The sequence below is a fragment of the Equus caballus genome, chromosome 10 (assembly GCF_041296265.1).
Source record: "Equus caballus isolate H_3958 breed thoroughbred chromosome 10, TB-T2T, whole genome shotgun sequence".
NCBI lineage: Eukaryota > Metazoa > Chordata > Mammalia > Perissodactyla > Equidae > Equus > Equus caballus.
In genome coordinates this window covers 24,822,545-24,845,568 of record NC_091693.1, presented here as the reverse complement: position 1 = coordinate 24,845,568, position 23,024 = coordinate 24,822,545, and the positions used below count along the sequence as shown (strand labels likewise).

General features: G+C 49.0%; 1 protein-coding gene across 3 annotated transcripts; it reads left to right on the top strand.

Annotated features, from left to right (window-relative positions):
• Positions 1-4,927: 4,927 nt before the first annotated feature.
• Positions 4,928-20,487, top strand: RDH13 (retinol dehydrogenase 13). 3 transcript variants are annotated; one of them, XM_001494922.5, is made up of 7 exons: positions 4,928-5,129; positions 7,528-7,646; positions 9,265-9,420; positions 15,091-15,195; positions 16,192-16,404; positions 17,252-17,353; positions 18,813-20,487. In XM_001494922.5, exons 1-7 carry the CDS (start codon positions 5,065-5,067, stop codon positions 19,055-19,057), a joined length of 1,005 nt encoding a protein of 334 aa, XP_001494972.1. In that variant the 5' UTR covers positions 4,928-5,064; the 3' UTR covers positions 19,058-20,487. The 3 variants fall into 3 exon arrangements, with proteins under 3 accessions (XP_001494972.1, XP_070079520.1, XP_005596591.1); XM_070223419.1 differs by having other exon boundaries at positions 4,942-5,129; positions 7,528-7,657; XM_005596534.4 differs by lacking the exon at positions 7,528-7,646 and having other exon boundaries at positions 4,942-5,129.
• Positions 20,488-23,024: the final 2,537 nt, after the last annotated feature.

The window sequence follows — 23,024 nt, the reverse complement described above, 5'->3', positions numbered from 1 at the left end:
CACTGTAAAACAATGCTCCCTCCAGAGCCCAAATGTTTGGGTACCAGCATTATATGATGGGAGGAAGGTGGATTTTGGTGATAGACAGACCTGAGTTCAAATCCCCCTTCTCTCACTCAGAAGCATCATTGTTAAGACAGAGTGTGCGTTCCCGGGGCTGCCTTCCTGGCTGTGGGTCCTGGGGCTGCCTCTCACCACCTGTGAGACCTTAGACAAGCTACTTCACCTCTCTGTGCCTCACTTCCCTTATTTGTGAAATGGAGGATGATGATGAAAACGGTATCTACCCCAACAGGGCTGCCATGAGGAAGGGATTTGGTTAGACACGTAAAGTGCCAAGAGAAGCGACCGACACATGGTGAGTGTGAACTATTATAACTACGATTCTTCGCTCGAAATATTCCTTGAGAGCCTACTGTGTGTCAGGGTTCATGCCGGGTGTGGGGAACACAGCAGCGAACAAGGTCGACACAGGACATAGTCCCTGCCCTCAGTTTGGGGAGAGAGACAGAGACAGAGGGGGAGAGAGAGAACGAATTGGGTGCCATAAACCCTCTGATGGGGAAGGCAGAGGGCACTGCGGGACAATTCTCTCAGCACCCGGGACAGCACCCAATGCTTCTCAGGAATTTATCAACAACGTCAACGATGATAAAGAGGTGCATAGCCTACCTGGAGTCCAGAGAGATATTCTAAACACCCTGGGTGTGTCTGGGAACCAAGTGGGAGGTCCTCAGAAGAAGGCATGTGCATGCATGGTTCTCTTTATAATAACATTAACAGCCTGCGATGCTCTGGCACTTACTGTGGGTTAGGTCCTTGTTCATGAATTACTTTCTGTCATCCTTCCAAACTCTATGATGGGGGCCAGCAAACTGCGGCCCAGCGCTTGTTTTTGTAAATAAAGTTTTATTGGAACACAGCTACGTTCATTTGTTTGCATACTGTCTGCGGTAGACTATTTGCAACAGGGGCCCTTTGGCCTGCAAAGATGAAATTATTTACTATCTGGCGCTTTGTGAAAAATGTTTGCTGACCTCTGTCCTAGAGGTGGGTGATATTAAGACCCCAGTTTACAGAAGAGAAGAAGAGGGCTGGGAGAGGAAATAATTTATTCAAGGTCAAGAGAGCCAGCATCTGAAGCCAACACTCATATATGTGAAATCATACAGTACTGGTCCTTTTGTGTCTGGCTTATTTCATTTGGCATAGTGATTGCACAGTTCATCCATGTTGTAGCAGGTGTCAGAACTCCCTCCTTTTTAAGGCTGAATAATATTCCACTGCACGTACATACCATATTTTGTTTATCCCTCATCCATCGATGGACGCTTGAGCTGCTGTGCCCAAGTTCTTACCACGGCCCTCCACTACTTCTGTTGGGTGATTTCACCTGCAAAGGAAGAAACCTTTCTCCAAGAACAAAGAGAAAATGCAGATGAATAAAAAATGCAAAACAATAAAATCACCCATCACCCTGCCTTGCAGAGACTCCATGCAGAATATTATAGTTTTTTTTACTCTAAAAATATGCATGTTAGTATATAAACTTAAAGAGAATCAGTCTGCTTTTTAATGTTTTTTTCTGTATTGGTGGTTAATGAAGAACTCATGGATGTTCTTTTTTTTTTTTTTAAAGGGATCGCTCTCTCTCTCTCTCTCTTTTTTTTTTTGGTGAGGAAGATTGGCCCTGAGCTAACATCTGTTGCCAATCTTCCTCTTCTTTTTTTCTCCCCAAAGCCCTGCTACATAGTTGTATATTCTACTTGCAGGTCATTCTAGTTCTTCTATGTGGGACGCCACCACAGCATGGCTTGATGAGCAGTGTGTAGGTCCATACCCAGGATCCAAACCAGCAATCCCCAGGCCTCTGAAGCAGAATGCGTGAACTTAATCACTCGGCTACAGGGCCGACCCCTCATGGATGTTCTTAAATGTTTGAGCCTGATAAAGCTGTAGACAGAGTCCATCCAGAAACACATAAGGATGAATTAACTCTTACTGTCAGTGTTAGGGGGTCTATGAGGGCAGGGATCCTGTCTGTCTTGTCGCTGAATTCCCAGTGTCTAGCTCAATGCCTGGGACACAGTTGGTGCTCACTGAATAGCTGTTGAAAGGAGTGGAGGAGCAGAAGAGAGTAGGGCCCCTCTCCTACCAGTACACCTGGAGGCTGATTTTCTTTGCTTCTAGTGTCTCACTATTATAGAGAGACAGGGCCATGAGGAACATTTTCCTGTGTGTGTTTCCTTCCAAATGACCAATTATTCTCTCAGCAAAAATTCTTACAAGGGGAATGGCTGGGACAAAGATGTGCTCAGGTGGTTTTGCCTATTGCTGAGCAGCCTTATGGGAAGGTTGTACTAATTGACACTCCCACCGGCAGGTATGAGTACCTGTTTACCTCATCCCTGCCAACACTGGGTATTATTGTTTCCATCCTGCCAATCTGATGGGTGAAAAATATTATCTTGTCATTATCTTAATGAGACTTTCTTTGATTCCCAGTAAGGCTGAGTAGTTTCATGTGTTTGTTGACTTTCTTTCTTTGCAAATTGCCCATCATGCCCTTTGCCTCAGTGCCCCCTCCCTATTGGGGGTGAGCCTTTTTTTCCTTGATTTGTAAGAGCTCTTTACATATCAAGGACACTAACTCTTTGTCATTTTGGTGGGTGAGCGGAGCCAGAAGTTGAGAGAGGGGAAATCACTGCTCAAGGTACACATCTAAGAAGAGGTGGAGCAGGAATTTGAAATAAGATCTGTCTGTATCCATGTCAGGTTTTTTTTTTTTTTTGGAAGATTAGCCCTGAGCTAACATGCACCACCAATCTTTCTCTTTTTGCTGAGGAAGACTGGCCCTGAGCTAACATCCGTGCCCATCTTCCTCTACTTTATATGTGGGACGCCTGCCACAGTATGGCTTGCCATGCAGTACATAGGTCCACACCTGGGATCCAAATCGGCAAACCCCGGGCTGCTGAATCGGAGCATGTGAACTTAACCGCTGTGCCACCAGGCTTGCCCCACCCATGTCAGGGGTTTTTTACTGTAGCCTCCATGGCACCTTCCCCTTTCCCAGTCCTTGCCATCCCTCCATGGCCCAGGGGCCCTGAATTTCTGCAATCTCCGAAAGGCGAGAGGCCTCTTGCCAGATCAAACCACCTTGTTACATTCCCAACAGCAAATCTATTCTTTACTTTGTTGTGTGGATCAAACACTTGGCACATACTAGGGACTCAACAGATAGTAGCTAGTATAATTGCTTGTTTTAAAATTACTTTCTCTTCAGCCACATCTCTTGCCGGCTGCCTCCCCTTTCAAGCCAACCTCTTACTATCTCAAATATTTATCACTCCCCAAGCAACTTGCCTCATGACTCCTAGTCTTTGCATATGCTTTTACACCTGTCTAGATGTCCCTCTCCACTCAGTCCACTTGAAGGACTCCTACACATCCTCCAAAACCCTATTTAGGTTTCCCTTCCTCTGGGAAGTCTTCTCTTACTCCCAGGCTGAGTCTCCAATCACAGATCCTGAACCCAGGGCTGCTGTGTTCCCTGTGTCTGGGAGGGCACACAGAGCTCACAGTTTTCAGGGCACCTCAGATACAAGAAACACCTCTCTAAGAAAAAAAAAAATCACTAGCTCCAAACTGGAAAAGCAGCATAACCAAAGTGAACACATTTCATTCTACGTCTACAAAACAAAACATTACATCAACTTTATTGTCAAAGCCAAGATTCAAAAACCTCTTGCGACATTTGGAAGCAATTTATCAGTCAGATATTTCTCACTTCATAAGAATCCTCCAGTGTTTCTGCTGATTGCTGACAAACCCGATCCAGTCATAATGCAAATGAGTTCCTTGTGGTCAAATGATTTCCAAAACAAAATGATAAAAATCTTTTCAGTATTTTTCCTTTTTAGTCAGCTTTACGGCAGTATAATTTACATGCAATGAAATTCACTGTTTTTAAGAGAACGCACTGATGAGATTTGACAGTTGTATGTGGTCATGTATATAACCAGCAGTATGAGTCAGACAGAGACTATTTCCAAAACCTCCCCAAAATTCCCTTTGTAGTAATCACTTACCCCCACCCTGCCCTGGCGACAACCGACCTTCATCCTTTCACGATCTTTTTGCCTTTCCTAGAATGTCATATAACTGGAATCATACGGCATGCGGTCTTTTGTATATGGCTTCTTTCCCTCAGAATACTGCTTTTTTGGTTCACCTATGTCGTCCCAACTATCGGTAGTTCATTCCTTTTTATTAAGGAATAATCCATTGTATGAATTTATTATAATTTACTTATCCATTCAGCTGTTGATGGACATTTGGGTAATTTCCATCTTTTGGATATTATGAATGGGATGGGTCGAATTGTCTCTCTCCCTTTTCCCCACAAACTCATATGTTGATGTCCTGGCCTGTGGTACCTCAAACGTCACCTTATTCAGAAATGGGGTTGTTGCAGATGTAACTAGTTAAGATGAGGTCATATTGGAATAGTGTGGGCCCCTCCTCCCTCGGGAACCCAGGAGTTTGGGAACTCCCAGGCTAGTAGGTCCTGGTTTCTGCACATCAAAATTCTCAAATTCTCCCATAAAGTCTATGAAGAACATATATTTTCAGATGAGGAACCAGGCTGATATGCTTGAAAAATATACACACAATCGTAGTACGGAATCGGTAGCACCAAGATTCGAAACTTTATGTCATTTCGGAACTGCACTGCCCTTTATAGCAGCGCGAGTGTGACGTCATTCGGACGGCGCGTAGGCCCCGCCCCAATCCCCGCCCCTAGACCACAGCCACGCCCCTGCCGCCTGAAACTACCATTCCCAGCTCTAGCAGCGCTCAGGGCCCATTCCTATAGGTCCCGCCCTGTAATCCCCGCCCCCATGCCCCACCCCGCCCCGCCCCTTTCCGGAAGTCACCAGTCCCAGCCGGGCTTGCCCTTCCCCACGTGGGTCCCGGGCTGCGCGCTCCTTGGAGCGACTTGGGGCGGCGGGTCTGCGGGTCTGCGGGCGGCTCCGCGCTGGACCCGCGCTCCGGCCCGGCATGAACCGCTACCTCCTGCCGCTGTCCGTGCTAGGCACGGTGGCGGGTGGCGCCGTGCTGCTCAGGTGAGTATGTGCCGGTCCCGCGGGCGCGGTGATGGCGGGCCGGTCTGCAGCGGCGAGGGAGGGGAGGTGGGGTGGAGATCAACAGCTCCTCGCCCACCCGGGAGTCCTCCAGCTCACCCACCGGCGGTGCTCCCAGAGAATGCGGGGCAAACCGAGGCCCGGGAGGGCAGGTCACGGCCCAAGGTCACCCGGAGGAAGGGGCGGACCCGGCTCTTGTAAACATTTTGATCTAGTTACTTCCGGACTTTTCATTGTTTAATTCATTCCTTCCGCAAATGTCTCTTGAGCAGTTCCCATATGTCATGTGCTGGCCCAGTGCAAGGGAAACGTAGGCCGTCCACGCTCTCCTTATGCGAAATTAGAGAAACAAATAGAATTGTCCAGTTCAGTAAACGAAAAAATCGTATTGCATGGGATCTATACGTAGTTCTTTCTTGTCTTTCCTAGGCTAATTCACTTAAAAAAGCAAAAAAACAGGCTACCAAATATTCTATAGCAGCGCTGTTCAGCAGAACGCTCTGTGATGATGGAAGTGTTTTGTTTTTGTGCTGCCCATGAGAGCGTCACATGTGGCTGTTGAGCGCTTAAAGTATGACTATATTGTGCCTACAGTTAACCGTGTTGTATTGTATTGTACACTTAAAAACTTGTTGAGAGGGTAGTGTACTCATGTTAAGTGTTATTACCTCTATTAAGAAAAAAAGATTAGCAATGTGTAGTTTTATTACAGTTACACAAGGGAAGAGATTGATTGGCTGGGAGATAGGCCAGAAAGTAATTGGAATGTTCAAATAGTTTTTTTTTTTAAGGGGATGAAGGATAGACTGTAAATCTCTTTGAATAGTTACCTCTGGTTTTATTTACCTGCTCTGTGATGAGTCTTCCTTTCGAACTTGCTCCTTCTGATCTGATTCAGTCTTTTCTGTTTAGTTGGCTGGCTCCTTGTTATTTATAATTCATTAAACTCCTGCTTTGTAAATATTAACTACTTTTTAAAAAAAATTTATTGAGGTCACATTAGTTTATAACATTGTGAATATTCAGGTGTACATCATTATATTTCAACTTCTGGATGGACTGCATCGTGTTCACCACCACAAGTATGGTTTCCATCCGTCACCATACATATGCGCCCCTTTACCCCTTTCACCCTCCCCACCCCCCCGGTGACCACCAATCTGTTCTCCTTATTCACGTGTTTATCTTCCACATATGAGTGAAATCACATGGTATTTGTTTTTCTTTGGCTTATTTCACTTAGCATAATACCCTCAAGATCCATCCATGTCGTCGCAAATGGCATGATTTTGTCTTTTTTTTATGGCTGAGTTTAACTACCTTTTTTTGAAAACTGTCAAAGATAGAAATAACTCTTCCTTATAATAAAATTCATCAACTGCTGTTTTATTTTATTCCTACTGTTGTCTTTCAGTTCTGAAAAAGCTAAAACAAAAATAAAGTGTCAGCATGGGAAAAATGAAAGATAACTGAATGCCCTGGGTGAAAAAAGTGTGGCTGTTTATTTTTAATTTAAATTAAAAATTAGCCTCGGGTGGCTGGCAGCTACGGTGCTGTACTTCTCTCTGTACGCCCTTCTCGTGTGCGGAGATGGCATTGTTTATTTGGGCAGTCCCCTTTGGGTGACATTCGGTTGTTTCCAGCGGGTAGTCTCTGTGGAATATGGGTTTAGTGGCAGAAAAATGGCCGCCCAAGAATGTGCACGTGCTAATGCTCAGAACCTGTGAATATGATCCTTACCGTACGAGGCTGACTTTGCACATGTCACTGAGTTAAGGACCTTGAGAGAGGGAGACTATCCTGGGTTATCCAGGTGGGCCCAATGTCAACAAGGTCCTTATAAGAGGGAGGCAGAGGGATCAGAGCCAGAGACTTGAAGATGCTACGTTGCTGACTTTGAAGATGGAGGATGGGACCGTGAGCCAAGGGATGCGGGCGGCCCCTGGAAGCTGGAAAAGGCTCAGGGGTGGCTTGTCCCCTGGAGCCCCCAGAAGGAACACAGGCCTGCAGACACCTTGGTTTTAGCTCGGGAAGACCCATTTGGGACTCTGACCTGCAGAACTGTAGGATGTTACATCTGTATGGTTTTAACCCACCGAGCTGGTGGCAGTTTGTTCCAGCAGCCGCAGGAAACTAACACAATGGATCTCTGTAAAATAATAACTGTCACGTCGTGGAGGCTCCCCCTTGTGAAGCCACGCTCAGTCCTTTACCTGTAACCCGACAATGGCCCTGTGGAGTTAGGAGATGTTGTTTCTGCCGTTTGGTTGCAGGAACACAACCTCAGAGGGGTCATTTGCCTGAGATCATAACAATCAGGGGCACGTGGGGCGAGGGTGCACAGACGGACAGAACTGACTATGCCGTTCCTCACCTCCAGGGACTATGTCGCTGGCGGGGCCTGTCCCAGCAAGGCCACCATTCATGGGAAGACCGTCATTGTGACGGGCGCCAACACGGGCATCGGGAAGCAGACCGCCTTGGAGCTGGCCAAGAGAGGTGACGTCCTGGTGGGCACCCGCCTTCTCTGCCCGAGGCTGGGGGGCGCGAGGTCTGGCCGGGGAGGGTTTGGTTTCCTGGGGGATGTTAAGCTCCTCTGGGTCATCTGGTTGCAAGTGGCAGAAACCAAACTCACACCAGCTTAAGCCAAGAAGGCTCATGTTCCTGCAAGAGGCAAGGGAGGGTTCGGGGCATCAGAGGAGGCCGTGGACGCTCAGCAGTTTTGGTTTTGGTTTTTCTCTTTGCCTTGGCCTCGCTCTTTCCTACTCCAGTTGGATGCAGTCCTAATGGCTGGGTCGGGACCTGGGTCAGAGGTCAGGGGTCAAGACCTGGCTGCAGGTTCTTCTGGGCTTACTGGTCAGGGCATCTTGTAGAATGCCCTTCAGTTGGGTTTGTAAGCCGTTTTTGCATGGTTGGACTGGGGTTATGGGGGAGGTCCACGGAGAATGCTCTCCTCAGCACAGGCAGGTCTCTTTCACTGTTGGAATCAGTGGGGTTTCCTGTGGGGTCAGGCACCAGAATGGGAGGAGTCACGGTCTTTGGTTTGCACACCGGGAAGACCAGAGCTGCCATTGGCTGGGGTGGGAAGGCTGCACCGGGCAGGGGTGAGGCTGAGGGGCGATGGGAAACTTTCTTTGGGCTTGTTGAGTTGGGGTTGCCAGGGGAGTGGGTCCTTGATGGACCAGGCCTGCGCTGCCTGTCCACTCCTGAGGTCAGACGGTGGGGGTTGTGATGGGCATCCCCCACCCCCGACCACATGGAGTTTCTCCAAGGGAGGGACACGTGCTCCTCCCAGGAAGAGGTGAGAAGGGAAATTGGACAGACACGCCCATTGCTGTCCTGAGGGCCCGGCTGCCACCAGAAGGACGAACAGATTCATGGGGTCCCATGAGTTCTGTTCTGGACTCTGTGAGGGGGCAGTGGGGTGTGTCAGAGGCAGCAGGGTCCAGCTGTGGGTGGGATAAGCCTCAGAGATCCACACGGTCAACATCGTTGCCCCTTGATTCCTGTTGTCATTTTTCTAATTAAAAAAAATTTTTTTTTCTACAGCTGTATTGAGATTTAATTCACACATTACACAGTTCACCCATTTAAAGTGTACAATTCAGTGATTTTTAGTATATTCACAGAGTTGGACAACTATCACCACTGTCCATTTCAGAACATTTTCATCACCCCCGAAACAAAACGTCACTCCCCTTAGCCATCACCCCCTAATTCCTCATCCCCACCCTTCCTGGGAAATCACTAATCTACCTAATATGGATTTGTCTTTTCTGGACATTTTGTATGAATGGAATCATACACTATGTGTCCTTTTATGTCTGGCTTCTTTCACTCAGCATGTCTTTGAGGTTCATCTGTGATGTAGTGTGTATCAGGGCTTCATTCCTTTTCACGGCTGAGTAATATTCCATGGTATGGATTGACCATGTTTTCTTTGTTCCTTCATCTGTTGATGGTCACTTGGGTCGTTTCCGCCTATTGGCTGGCATGAGTAGTGCTGCTGTGTACATGTGTGTACACACCTTTGTGCGGCTTTTTTATTTTCATTTGTCTTGGGTGTACATACTTGAATTTTCTTTTCTTAATTTTATTTTCTGTCCTTGGCTTCCAGGAGGCAATGTCATTCTGGCCTGTCGAGACATGGAGAAGTGTGAGGCGGCAGCAAAGGAAATTCGCGGGGAGACCCTTAATCACCGTGTCAATGCGAGGCACCTGGACCTGGCCTCCCTCAGGTCCGTCCGAGAGTTCGCCACGAAGATCCTTGCAGGTAGGAGGGAGGATGCCGGCGTTGTTCGGGGAGGTCTTGGGTGGCCAGGCTTTGAGGAGCAAATTAAACCAGGCAGGTCCTCGAGTGGGGTGTTGGCAGACTGTGGCCCCCGGGCCGGTCTGGTCACCCCCTGTTCTTGTACAGCCCGGGGTGAAGATTTTACCTTTTTATAGTTTTTCACATTTACATATTTTACATTTTTAAATGGCTGAGAAAAAGCAAAAGAATAATATTTTGCGACACATGAACATTAAATGGAAGGCAAATTGCAGTTTGGATAAATAAAGTTTCATTGGCTCACACACAGTCGCGCCCGTTGGTTTATGGGCTGTCTGTGGCTGCATTAGTCCCACGACGGCAGAGTTGGGTAGAGACAGACGGTCTCGATCTGGTCATTTACAGAAACAGTGCTGGCTCCTGCTCCGTGGGAAAGCTAATTCCCCCTGCATTTGCTTGGATCCTACAGGAAGCAGAGGCAGATGGGGTTAGATGTGCAGGAAGGTGGAGGAGAGGGGTGGGACCCTGATTCATCCCATTTCCCCGGGTTCCTGCTCTCTCTGGGGTGATACTGGGGACACAGAGATGACTCAGACTCAGGCTCTGCTTCCAGGGCTCGCCCAGTCCTGTGGGGACACGCCGTGACAAGACGTGCACTAGTGGGGGACCCAGAGTCACGGCGCAGAGTGCCCGGAGCTCCCGCTTGCTTTGCGGGCTGTCTTTTTGCAAATCCAGGTATCAGGCTGGCGTTCTTCTGCGCTTCTGTCACCCTGGCTAATGACTCCCTCTTTTTGTTTCCCACTGGGTGTTCTCAGAACTGTTCATGTATTTATTTTTCGGGGAGAATGACATTTACAGGATTAAGCATTCAGAAAGTACAAACGAGGATACAGCAAAACGCGCACCCCTCGCTGTCTGGGTGCCTTCCTCAGATGTGTCCCTGTGCCACCTCTTGTATGTCCGTTTGGAGACGGTTTATGCATTTATAAAGCACGTGGGCGTCTACACCTCCCCTGGGCTGTTTTATACACACCGGAGCCTGCTGTGTTGCCCGGTGCTTGTCTCCCCTGGTCTCTCGTGGAGCCGTTGCAGGCGGGGCTTCCTCATTCCTCTCCTGTGGCCACATGGTGTTCCACGCGCGGCCCCGCCAGGCCTTTCTGAATGGCAGTTCGCTGACCTCCAGCCTTTCGCTGCTACAAGCAGTGCTGCTGTGATCATCCTTCTACATGTTTCTTCTCACATGCAGGAGGCTCTTTGCAGATCTCTGCCACAGCTTCTTCTCTCCACCCAACTCGGTGTTAAATGAAAACGGGAAAGCCAGCCCGGAGACAGAGCAGCCGCTGCTAGGAAGAGTGAATAAATAAACATTTATTGCGGGTCTTTTTTTTACCCTGATGCAAAGACATACATGTTCATTTTGGAAAATCTATAAACTACTGAACAATGTAAAGGAGAAAGAGCTGAACACCTTTGTTGCCACACCAACCCCAAGGGAATCACTGTTAGCCTTTTTTTCCTATGTCATGAAGCCTTCATCTTGAAAAGATAGCTACTATTCTTTATTTTAACAATACAAATTAATAATATGTAGGAAGATTGGCTTTGAATATATCATTTTTTTGTGTGTGTGTGAAGAAGATTGGCCCTGAGCTAACATCTGTTGCCAATCTTCCTCTTTTTTTTCTTTCTCCCCAAAGCCCCAGTACATCACTGTATATCCTAGTTGTAAGTCCTTCTTGTTGTCCTATGTGGGATGCCATCACAGCATGGCTTCATAAGCAGTGTGTAGGTCCACTCCCAGGATCTGAAATGGCGAACGCTGGGCTGCCGAAGTGGAGTGCATGAACTTAACCACTCGGCCACCGAGCTGGGCCCATATCTGTTTATTTTTGTTATTTTGATAATTCACCCAACTGTGATACCTATGTGTCCTGAGACTCTGTGCTAAGCACCAGGGAGACGCAGGGGAAGGACGCAGCCTGTGTAATGGTTGAGTAAGATGACCCAAGAAAGAGAATTCAGGTGGATCCTGATAGCGAAATATCTACAGAGATCAGCTCCAGGTCAAACACACGATTACAGATCTGGATCTGCAGAACTAGGCTCAAAGTCTCGATTTCTCCCATAGTGCTGTCTTCGCTTAATTACTGTGTATGATCTGTACAGTCATAGGTATACTATACGTAGACTATATATACAAATATACTATATATAATGTATGTGCGTATTATTTTCTCTAGCTTTATTAAAATTTAACAAATAGAATTATAGTATGTTTAAAGTGTACAATGTGATGATGTGATGTATGGATACTTTGTGAAAGGTGGAATCACTGTTAAGCTTTTGACAGATTTCCTTCCAGCCTTTTTCCTACCACACTTGTGTGCGTGTGTGTGTGTGTAGTTATATATTTTTTTACAAAACTAGGACCACACCTGTATACTTTTCTGTTCTCTTACATCCTTAAATAGACTTGAGAACACATTTTTAAAGGCCGCTGTGAATGCTGGGGTGTAAGTGGCCTATTGTTTGTCAAATCTCCTGCTGTTAGGCATTTAGGTTATTGCCAATTTTCCCTGATAAATCAGGCTGTAGGAAATAATTAAATAAAAAAAAAAATAAAGGCTGTAGGGAACATCCTTGCTGACCCTCTCTGCTTCATGTCCTCTGGACTGACACTAGAATGGGCTTGGCAGACTTTCTTGTCTAGCGTTGACATGCCCCACTCTGTAAATACTCGAGTATTCAGTTAATAGGTCAGTAAAGGGAAATTGGTGGGGTCTCTGAGACCTCCCGATTGGGAGCTGGGGACGTGGAGATGAGTCAAAGCTGTTTTAGAGGTGCTCACAGAGTGGTAGGGGAGGCAGGTGCAGGTGCTCATTCATCCCTCCATCCATTCATCCATCTGTCCATCCATCCATTCATCCATCCAGCCATTCATTCATCCATCCATCCATCTATTCATTCATCCGTCCATCCACTCATTGATCCATCCATCCATCCGTCCATCCATTTCATCCATCCATTTGTTCATCCATCCGTCCGTCCATCCATCCTTCCATCCATCCATTCATCCATCCATCCATCTGTCCATCAATCCATCCATCCGTCCATCCATTTCATTCATCCATCCACCCATCCACCCATCCATCCATCCATCCATCCATCCATCCATCTATCCATCCATCCATCCATCCGTCCACCCATTTCATTCATCCATCCATCCATCCATTTATCCATCTATCCATCCATCCATCCATTTATCCATCCATCCATCCATCCATACATTCATATTGACCACCCACCCTGAGTCCAAGGGGATCAAGATGGAGCCATTCCCATCACCGAGTGGGTGTCAGAGGTGCTGTGGTGGAGATCACATAGAGCACTGAGGGAGTAATGCCAGCCCCTAGGTCTAAGGGGGATGAGTGGATAAACATTTATTAAGTGCCTTCTGTGTACCTGGGACAGCACCGTATGCTTCATGGATAGGGTCCCAGTTGATCCTGCCCATGAGCCCCTCTCATCCCCGTTTCCAGCTATGGAGACCAGTGCCCAGAGCACTCAGCTCCCCAGAGGGCCGTGGGGGCAGCAAGGACCCGAGCTGGGCACACCTGGGCAGGCGACATCTCTCTGAGCCACACGTTCCTCTTCTGGGACATGGGATAATAATTCCTTCTACCTTATGGGGTTGTTTTGAGGCTGAAATGAAGTCAAGTCTGACGTTTTTGGCAAGCCAAATACTGGCTTCCCCATGTTTCCCTGAGATCAACAGCCAGGAATGAAAACGTGAGTGAACTTAAAAGTGCTTAAGATGCTGAATTTTATGTTAGGTATATTTTACCACAATTAAAAACAATGAGGCAAGATAAAGGCATTCCCAGATAAACAAAACAAAACAAAAAAGTCAGTTCAGGCTTTCTGGGTGCTCAGCACTGTGCATGGAGCCTTGTTCCAGCCGCAGGCCCTTTGCATGTGCTGTGCCCCCACCAGGACTGTACTTTCCTGGATCCTCACATGGCTGGCCCATCTCATCCTTCTGGTCTCAGCTTCTATGTCATCCCTGAGAGAGGACCCTGGGCTTCCTCGCAGCACCACAATATCCTCTATCATGGTCCCCCATTTGCTTCCATCACGGCTCTTCTCACGGAGAATTCCCCTATGTGTGTAGTTGGTATATGCTGGACTCTCAGCTACTCCCCAGTGTCCCTGACTGTCCTGTCCACCCTGTATCTCCAGTGCCCAATAAGAGGTGCTTAGAAAATACTTGCTTAATGAATAATAATTACACCATTCTACCCAGCAGGTTCCATTATGATCCTTTTTTACAGAGGGGGAAACTGAGTCACAGAGATGTCGTGTGACTTGGCAGGGCCATACAGCTGGCCAGGGGTAGAGTCTGGGGTTTGAACCCCCATCTCTCAGGCTCCAGAGCTTGTGTTCCTGACGGCTGTTACACCCCTGACCGCAAATAAACTAATTTGTTATCTCCATTGATCCTGAAAACCACTTTGGGCGTGTTGATGGCTTCTGTTGTTTCCCCCTCTTAAAGATATGTTGGGGTCCTAACCTCTCCAGTACCTCAGAATGGGCCCTTATTTGGAGGTAGGGTCTTCAAGGAAGTAATCAAGTTAAAATGAGGTGATTAGAGTGGGCCCTCATCCAACATGACCATTGTCCTTATAGAAAGGGGACATTTGGACACAGAGGCAGACAGGTTCAGAGGGAAGACAAGGTGAAGAGACACGGGGAGAAGACCCCATCTACGAGCCAAGGTGAGAGGTCTGGGACAGTCTCCCTCATGGCCCCAGAAGGAAGCAACCCAGTGACACCTTGATCTCGGACTTCCAGCCCCCAGACCCCAGAGAACATGAGACGAGACATGTCTGTTGAAGCCGTCCAGCCTGTGGTCGTTGTCACAGCAGCCCCAGCAAACTGACCCAGGGAGGCAGGCGCTGTTACTCATCCCATTTTACACATGAGGAAACTGAGGTTCTGATGTGGACAGTTCCTCGTGCAAGTGAAGTTGGGTTGGGAGTCAGACGCAGGACTGTCTGCCTGCAGAACCCCAGCCCCCCCAGGGACCCCCCAGTTTGAGGCCCAGAGGCTCCTTGCAGCAGACATGGCTTCTTTCTCTTCTTAGAAAAGATGTCACAGGCTAAGGTGGAGGTGTATTCGTCTCCTGTGGCTGTCGTAACAAAGCACTGCAAACTGCGTGGCTTAAAACAACGAAAATATGTTCTCTCAGTTCTGGAGGCCAGAAGTCCAAGATCAAGGTGCTGGCAGGGCTACATTCTCTCCGAGACTCTGGGTAGAACCTTCCAGCCTCCTCCAGCTTCTGGCGGTGGCCGTCCATCCTTGGCGTTCCCTGGCCGGTAGCTGCATCTCTCCACTCTCTGCCTCTGTCCTCGCACGACCTTCTCCTGTGTGCATGTCTGTGTCCACGTTTCCCCTTCTTATAAGGACACTGGCCACGTTGGATTAGGGCCCACCCTGTGGCCTCATCTTAACTTGATTACTTCTGCAAAGACTCCCTTTCCAAAAAGAGGTCACATTCACCTGTTCCGGGGGGACACAGATGTTTAGGGGACACTCTTCAGCCCAGTGCAGGGGGCTCTGTGCCCTGATGGCAGGCATGGAGCTGATGCGTTTGCCCTCACCCCTGTCTTCCAGAGGAAGAGCAGGTGCACGTCCTGGTGAACAACGCGGCCGTGATGCGCTGCCCCCACTGGACCACTGAGGACGGCTTCGAGATGCAGTTTGGGGTCAACTACCTGGGTGAGGCTGCGGCTGAGGGCTGTGTGGCGTTGGTGTTGGCCTGGGGGGTGAGTGGGGTCTGTGGGGGGCCAGACACAGGCTCCGCGAGGGAAGCCTCCTCCACTTCCCAGGGTGGCTGGGCAGCCACTCGTGGGGTCACCTGGTGGGTCAGGGAGCTGCCCCTTCATCACTAGATGCCCAGTCAGCCCTTCAGATCCTCCATCAGTCTCTTGGCCTGTTGTCCCTTTGTCAGTCTGTCCCTCAGACTCATTCCCTCTGTCAGTCTATCTGTTGTCACCCTGAAGCAACTGGAGTTCTGTCAGGAAGGGCGAGGGGGAAATGGGCGTTGGGTGGGCACCTGTCATATTGGATTAGGGTCCTCTCTAATCACTTCATTAAACTTGGTCACCTCTGTAAAGATGCTGTCTCCAAATAAGGTCACATTCTGAGGTCCTGGAGGGTAGGACTTCAGCATATTTTTTGAGGGGTCAAGGGGGGGACACAATTCAACCCATAGCACACATTACTCTCATTCACATCCTGTTGGTGGGACTCAGTCACATGACCTGATGTAGCTGCAAGGGAGTCTGGGAAATGTAGTCTTTCACTGGGCACTCTGTGCACAGCCAAAAATTCTATTACTGAAGGAGCAATGGAGAAAGGGTTTTGGGGGACAGAAGGCAGTCTCTTCCCCTGCTGACCTCATAGGGTTGTAGCAGTGCTTGTCATTTGGGGTCCATCATTCTTTGTTGTGGGGACTGTCCTGTGCATGGTAGGATGTTGAACAGCATTCCTGGCCTCCACCCACCAGATGGCAGTCGCTTTCCCTCTTCTCTCTGCAGCTGTGATGACCAAATTGTCTCCAGATATCACCAAATGTTCCCTTGGGGGGCAAAGTTGCTTCCGGTTGAGAACCATGGGTTATTGGGAGGGTGAAATAAGCTAATGTTCTCAGTATGGTCCTATGCATGTGGTAAGAGTTCAGTAAAAGTTATTTTTTTGTCATCCTTCACCCAGGTCACTTTCTTTTGACTAACTTACTGCTGGACAAGCTGAAAGCCTCGGCCCCCTCGCGGATCATCAACCTCTCATCCTTGGCCCATGTTGCTGGGCACATAGACTTTGATGACTTGAACTGGGAGAAGAGGAAGTATGACACCAAAGCAGCCTACTGCCAGAGTAAGCTGGCCATCGTCCTCTTCACCAAGGAGCTGAGTCGGCGGCTGCAAGGTGTGTGTGTTTGGTGAGCCTCGCTGGCCCCCCTATTCCTTTATGTCTGAACCTGGAACAGTCCTGATGTGACCCTGGGCCGATGGGAGGTCAAACATTGGCTCCAGGACGGAGTAGGCAAATGTATGACACACATACCACCATGCTTCCTGCTGGTGCCTGAGGCAGACATCACTAATCAATTATGGCATTAGCAGACATCACTAATCAATCATGACATTCTTCTCTGCTTATCCTGGACAGGCATCTGAGCCTTTGGTGCTGTAGGCTAGTGGACATTTGGCGATACCTGCAGGCATTTTTGGCTGTCACTTTGGGGAGTGGGGACAGGGTGGGTGTTGCTACTGGCATCTAGTGGGCAGAAGCCAGGGATGCTGCTCAACATCCTATAAAGCACAAGATAAAGAATAGTCTGACCTCAGGGTCCATAGAGGCAAAGTTGAAAAGTCTAGCCTTCACCCTTGCTTCTCAAAGAGGGTCTGTGGACCAGCAGTGTCAGCACACGTAGGAGCTTGTCATAACTGCAGCATCTCAGACCCCACCCAACCCACTGCTTCAGACTTGCTGGGGGGAGCCCAGTGGCCTGGGTTTCTCAAGCCCTCCAGGGGCTTTTCCTACACACTCTGGTTTGAGAGGCTCTACTCTGGGCAGCCATGTGACGGAGCTGCCCTGCAAGATGAAACCACTTGACATGGAGGTTTCAGAGCAAGAGGGTGATGTGGATTCAGGGGTAGGAAATAGCACGGTACGGGGGAGCCCCAGAGCTTAGGGTGGGCAGCATCAGCCTTCTGGGTAAGGAATGAACCTGGCGCCTGCCCCTCCACCCCCATCTTCCCTTCTCTCTCAGGTACGGGGGTGACCGTCAACGCTCTGCATCCCGGTGTAGCCAGGACGGAGCTGGGCAGACACACAGGCCTGCACAGCTCTGCCTTCTCCAGTTTCATGCTCGGTAAGTCTCCCAGCCTGGGGTCCCTTAGCTGAACCCCTGGCCTCCCAGTTTGGGGCCCAGGACCCTTCCTCAGTGTGTTAGTCAGGGTTCTCCAAAGAAACAGAACGAATAGGATACATTTATATCTAGATCTAGCCATAGGTATCTATAGATACAGATATAGATATTTAGATTAGGAGGGATTGGCTCACACATTTATGGGGGCTGAGAAGTCCCCTGATCCGCCATCTACAAGGTGGAGGCCCAGGCATATTAGTGGTGTAGTTCCTGTCCAAACCTCAAGGCCTGAGACCCAGGGAGCCCATGGTGTAAGTTCCAGGTCTGAGTCGAAGGCCAGGGGCTCCAGTGTCTGAGGGCTGGAGGAGGTGGACATCCCAGCTCAAGTGGAGAGAGAGTGAATTCGCCCTTCCTCCACCTTTTTGTTCTGTTCTGGCCCTCAACTGATTGCACGATGCCCACCCACAGTGGGGAGGGCAAATTTTCTTTACTCAGTCTATCTATTCAAATGCTAATCTCTTCTGGTCACACCCTCACACACACACCCAGGCATAAGGTTTTACCAGCTTTCTGGAAATCCCTTAGCCTAGTCAAGTTGACACATAAAATTAACATCACACCCAGAGACTGTCTCAGGGGCTTTCCTTCTGCCCCCTCCCCTGTATCTTCCTTGGTACTGAGAACAAGTCACTTTTCTGTGTCATTGTTGATCTGGCCTGCAGCCTCAGAATGCCCCCAGGAAACAGGCCAGAGCCCATTTGACTGATGAGAAAACCATGTCTCAGGGGAGCTCCCATGGAGCTGACTCCTGGAGTCCAGCTGTGTTCAGGGGAACTCCGGCTTCACCCAGAACTAACTGTGCCACCCAGGGGAGTGACTTCACCTCTTTGAGCCTCAGTTTCCTCATATGCAAAGTGAGGGCCAGAACAGTATCTTGCAGCACATTCTTTGGGAGGATTAGATGTCCTTAAAAGGGACAGCACAGTGCCTGGTGCAGATTTAGGCTGAATAAATAATTAGAACTTTATAACTAGTATTTGTAACCATAAAAAACATTTAGTGGGTGGGTGCTGGGTATCAAGGATCTTAAGCTGAGGCTGGTGCCACAGACATTTAATAAATAAAAGTTATTTTAAAGAAAGATGGGCTAGGGTGAGGACTTGGGGCTGACAGAGGAGGGAGAGCTTCCATTTGCCTAGGAAAAGCCAAGAGGCTTCCTGGAGGAGGGAGCTTTTTTTGGGGGGGAGGGTGGTCCCTGCATCTGGAAGGGTTCAACTGGGCACTACCAGGGAAGGGACCTCTTGGTGGAGGGAACCACAGGGGCACAGGCCTGGGTGTGGGCTCTGTGGGACTCCAGGCTCACTTCTGGCCTCAGTGGACCCTGAGACCCCTGGGGTGGAGTAGGCCTTTTTGTGTCCTCTCTGAATGTGTGTAGACTGAATCCTCTGTGGGCTGTTTGCAGGGCCCATCTTCTGGCTGCTGGTGAAGAGCCCCCAGCTGGCGGCCCAGCCCAGCACCTACCTGGCCGTTGCGGAAGAATTGGAGGGCGTTTCTGGAAAGTACTTTGATGGACTCAAAGAGAAGGCTCCAGCCCCTGAGGCTGAGGATGAGGAGGTAGCCCGGAGGCTTTGGGCTGAAAGTGCTCACCTGGTGGGCTTGGAGATGTCCCATGGGTCCTCTGTGAAGGGACAGCCCCTCCCTAAATAACCTCTGGGATCAGGCTTGAAAGCCCCCAGGGAGAGGGAGTCATCAGGATGGAACAGCAAGACCAACCAAAGCTGGCTGCCATGCCCACATCACCCTCTCCGGGGTGGTATTGGCCAAGGATTTGCTGGCTGCCATGCCCACATCACCCTCTAGGTGGCAGTATTGGCACTGTATGAGCCTCAAGATCAAAGAATCTGGCTGTCATGCCCACGTCCCCCTCTGGGTGGCGGTATTGGCCAAGAAATGCTGACTGTCATGCCCACACCATCCTCTAGGTGGCGGTATTGGCCAAGAAATGCTGACTGCCATGCTCACACCATCCTCCTGGGCACAGTATTGGCAACGCATGAGCCTCAAGTCCAAGAAACACTGGCTGTCACACCTGCAGCACCCTCTAGGTGGCAGTATTGGCCCCCTCTTTCTGTCTCTTTCTCTCCCTTTTCTGGCCACAGTGGATTGGACAGCAGTTGGGCACCTGCCCAGGGACTGGCAGGTGCAGTGTGCCCTGCTGCCAACAGGTGAGCCCGGCCAGCAGATCGTTCCCTTGGGAATCTAAACTGGGTGCTGCCGAGGGAGGAGTCAGCCCCCTCTGCTGTGGGCCATGTCAGGAAAGCCAATGGTGGCCGTGGTGGGGGACTGTATGGCCAGTAGGCAAGTTGCCTGACAGATGCCATGGAGTTCACGGCTCCCTGTGGGATCTTGTACACCTCCAGTCTCCTCTCTCAGCCTTGATTTCTCCAACTGGAAAATGTGCAGCGTGACTTGACTACCTCATAGGATGGCAGTGAACGTGTTATTCCCTGGCTTGGTGAACGGCAGCTGCGCATTCCATGCCAGTGGATGTTTACTGTGGGTCTTCTGTGTGCCAGACTGGCGAGGTGCTGGGGAGACCCCGGAGAACCAGCTGGCACAGATCTGGCCTTGTTATCTCCAAGTCATGCTTGAGTCCAAGTCAAGCATGGAGTGAAAAACACACCAGCTGCTGCTGCTGAGGACCCAGGATGCTGGGATCACGCCCTTCCCTCCAACTCTTGTGGTAATTTAAACCGTGGACTCTCAAACTTGCTCTTTAATAGTAATAGTAAAACTGCTGGCTGAGTCACAGGTTTTATTTTCTTCCTCTGTGCGTGTGCGTGAGGAAGTGCCAGTGAGCTGAACAGAACCAACTCATGTATTTCTTCCTTTTAGGAAACCAAGTCGTCAGTTTAAATATTACCAGGGCAAGAAACAAGTCAGAAGTCCAGACTTTTTAGAGGTGAAGGGTTCCCTTCCCCCCTTTCACCTGGCAACAGGTGCTGAAGTCTGGGCATCTTCTGTGTTAGAAACAGGGCTGGTACTCAGCTCGGGCATGGAATTGAGGGGGGGCACCAAAAACTCAGTGATGAAGATAAAAATATTTTGAAATTAAAGAAATGTAATATTTGAGATAATTGTGGAGTTGTATTCTGTTGGTTGGAAGCACGTTGCTGATCTAGCCATCCCCAAAAGGAGGGGACTATGGACGAGTGTGAATACCAGGAGGTGGGAATCATGGTGGGGCCACCCTGAGAGCCCCTCCACCACTGGGAGATACGTAGACATATATGTATGTATGTATGTACGTGTAGGGGAGGAAGACAATTCCTCTACCCTCTGGGTCCTCCTGGCCGGGCTATGAATTAAATTGACATGAGACAGAATAACTGGAGAAAATCAAATAAAGCTTTATAGCTTGTATACATGGGAGACACTCAGGAAAACTGAGCAACTCATCAAAATGGTGGAGCCTCTCATCTCAAATCCCACCTTCAGCTAAAGACAAAGGAGGGTGTTGGGGGTGGGGGAGTTGGTTATGGGAGATCACCAGAAAAGCACAGTAAACACGAGTGAGGTTATTGTGCAGGTTTAAGTCCTTGCCTTCTGCACTGATAAGAGTTTCTAGAGATAAGGTCATCCCCCCTTCTTCCTGGTACAGACAGGGAGACACCTTTGCAGATGGAGATTTCCCTCACAAATGTAAACGTCTCTTACAGAGGGTGACTTCTGTTTTGCAGAGCTTCTCCTGTGTCTGCAGTTTTTAAAAGTAACCAGCCCAAAATAATCCTCATACCTAAGAGACACATTTTGGGGTGGCCGATTCTGATCCCTCACGTATGTATTACCATGGGATCATGGGAACACAAGCTTGACAAACTCCTACCAGATGGGTAGTCTGGGGACAACCTCAAAACCTCTGTTTCTCGAAATATCTGTATAGGATTCACCTGGGGGAGATGGTGGTCTTCTCTTACTTGAACACAATACGATGATCGATGTCAAGAAGATAATAATGATAAAACCAGTATCTAATATCCAATCTCCAGATGTTCAAATTTCATCAACAGTAATGTTCTTTATAGCAAAAGAAAAACTTTTTTTCCTGACTCAAGAGCCAATCCAGGATCAAGCTTGCATTTGTTGCTGCATGTCCTTAGTCTGCTTTAAACTGAACAGTCTATCTTTCATGACTTGGACCCTTCTGAAGAGTACTGGCCAGGTATTTTACAGAATGTCCTTCAGTTTGGGTCTGTCTGTTATTTCTTCATGATTAAGATCGGGTTCTGCATTTTTGGTAAGAATGTCACGGAAGTGATGCTCTGTCCTTCATGGTGCGTTAATCAGGAGGCACGAGATGTCTTATTTGCCCCGTTACTGGTGATGTCAGCTAACTCAGCAACATCCAGATGGAAGAAGTGCATAGAGCAAGGTATGTGGGGAGGGGTGAGGAGCCTCCACGCCTTCTCTGGGTGCGCCACTCTCCCCGAGTTCACCAACCTAGAAGCTTCTGCATAGACTCTTTCTGCTCCCCTCTTAGCTACAGTTTTGCTGCATCTCTCAATCAAGGTTCCTTGTCCCCCCATGTCTGATGAGTGGGCATGTGAGTGTGACTCAGCAAGACCAGTCAGACCTTCTCCTTGACTTTAGATCTCGATGAGACTGACACTAAGACTAAACATGTTGGTAACAAAATGGCGGCCAAAGATGTCTCTGGGCTCCTGGCCCCTGCACCCTGGGTGTTTGCCTGTTCCTATCTGTGTTAGCTTCCTACAGCTGCTGTGACAAATGACCACAAACTGCGTGGCTTAGACAATGCACATTTATTCTCTTAGAGTTCTGGAGGTCTGAAATGGGTCTTTGGGCTAAAGTCAAGGTGTCATAGGGCTGTGCTCCCTCCGGAGGCTCCAGGGAAGGATCCGTTCCTGTGCTTTTTCCAGCTTCTAGAGGTGCCGGCATCTTTTGGCTTGTGGCCCCTTCCTTCAAGCAGCAATGGCGGACCAAGCCCTCCTCATGCTGCCATCTCTCTAGTTCTCTCCTGTTTGTAAGGACCCTTGCGATTCCATTCAGTCACCAGATAATCCAGGATCATCTTCCTTTAAGTTAGCAGATTTGCAACTTCGATTCCATCTGCCACCTCAATCCCCTTTTGCCACGTAAAATAACGGTTCAAGGGATGAGGATGTGGACATCGCTGGGGGGCCACTGTTCTGCCCTACACACTGTCCTTTTCAAAACTTCGTTTCTTAGCTGTTCTCCTGACTCTGGGAGCTTCCCTACATGCTTCCATCACTCCCTTTCTGCTGAAATTGAGCGGAATCAGTGTCACCAGTGTCACTTGCGAGTGAATCAACTGAAACGAGCAGGTGTCATCACTAACTCTCCACTATCTGCTTTAAGAAGCCTCGGAGTGTCTCGGCAAGAAGGGGAGTTGGAATTCAAAGTCAGATTCTGGAGCCCACTCTTTCTGGGGTCGTCATGGGTCTAAACGAAAGGAGAGAAGCCCATCCCACGAGGGCTGGCCACGCGGTGACTTGCCTGTTCTGAAGACTCGTGCAATGTGGCTCGGGGCTAATTCTAGCTGCAAACCCTCGTGGTTGACATCTGCTTCCTTTCCAAAACGGAGAAAGCCCAGGGACCACAGACGCTGACTTGCAAATCAGTGCAACCCTAC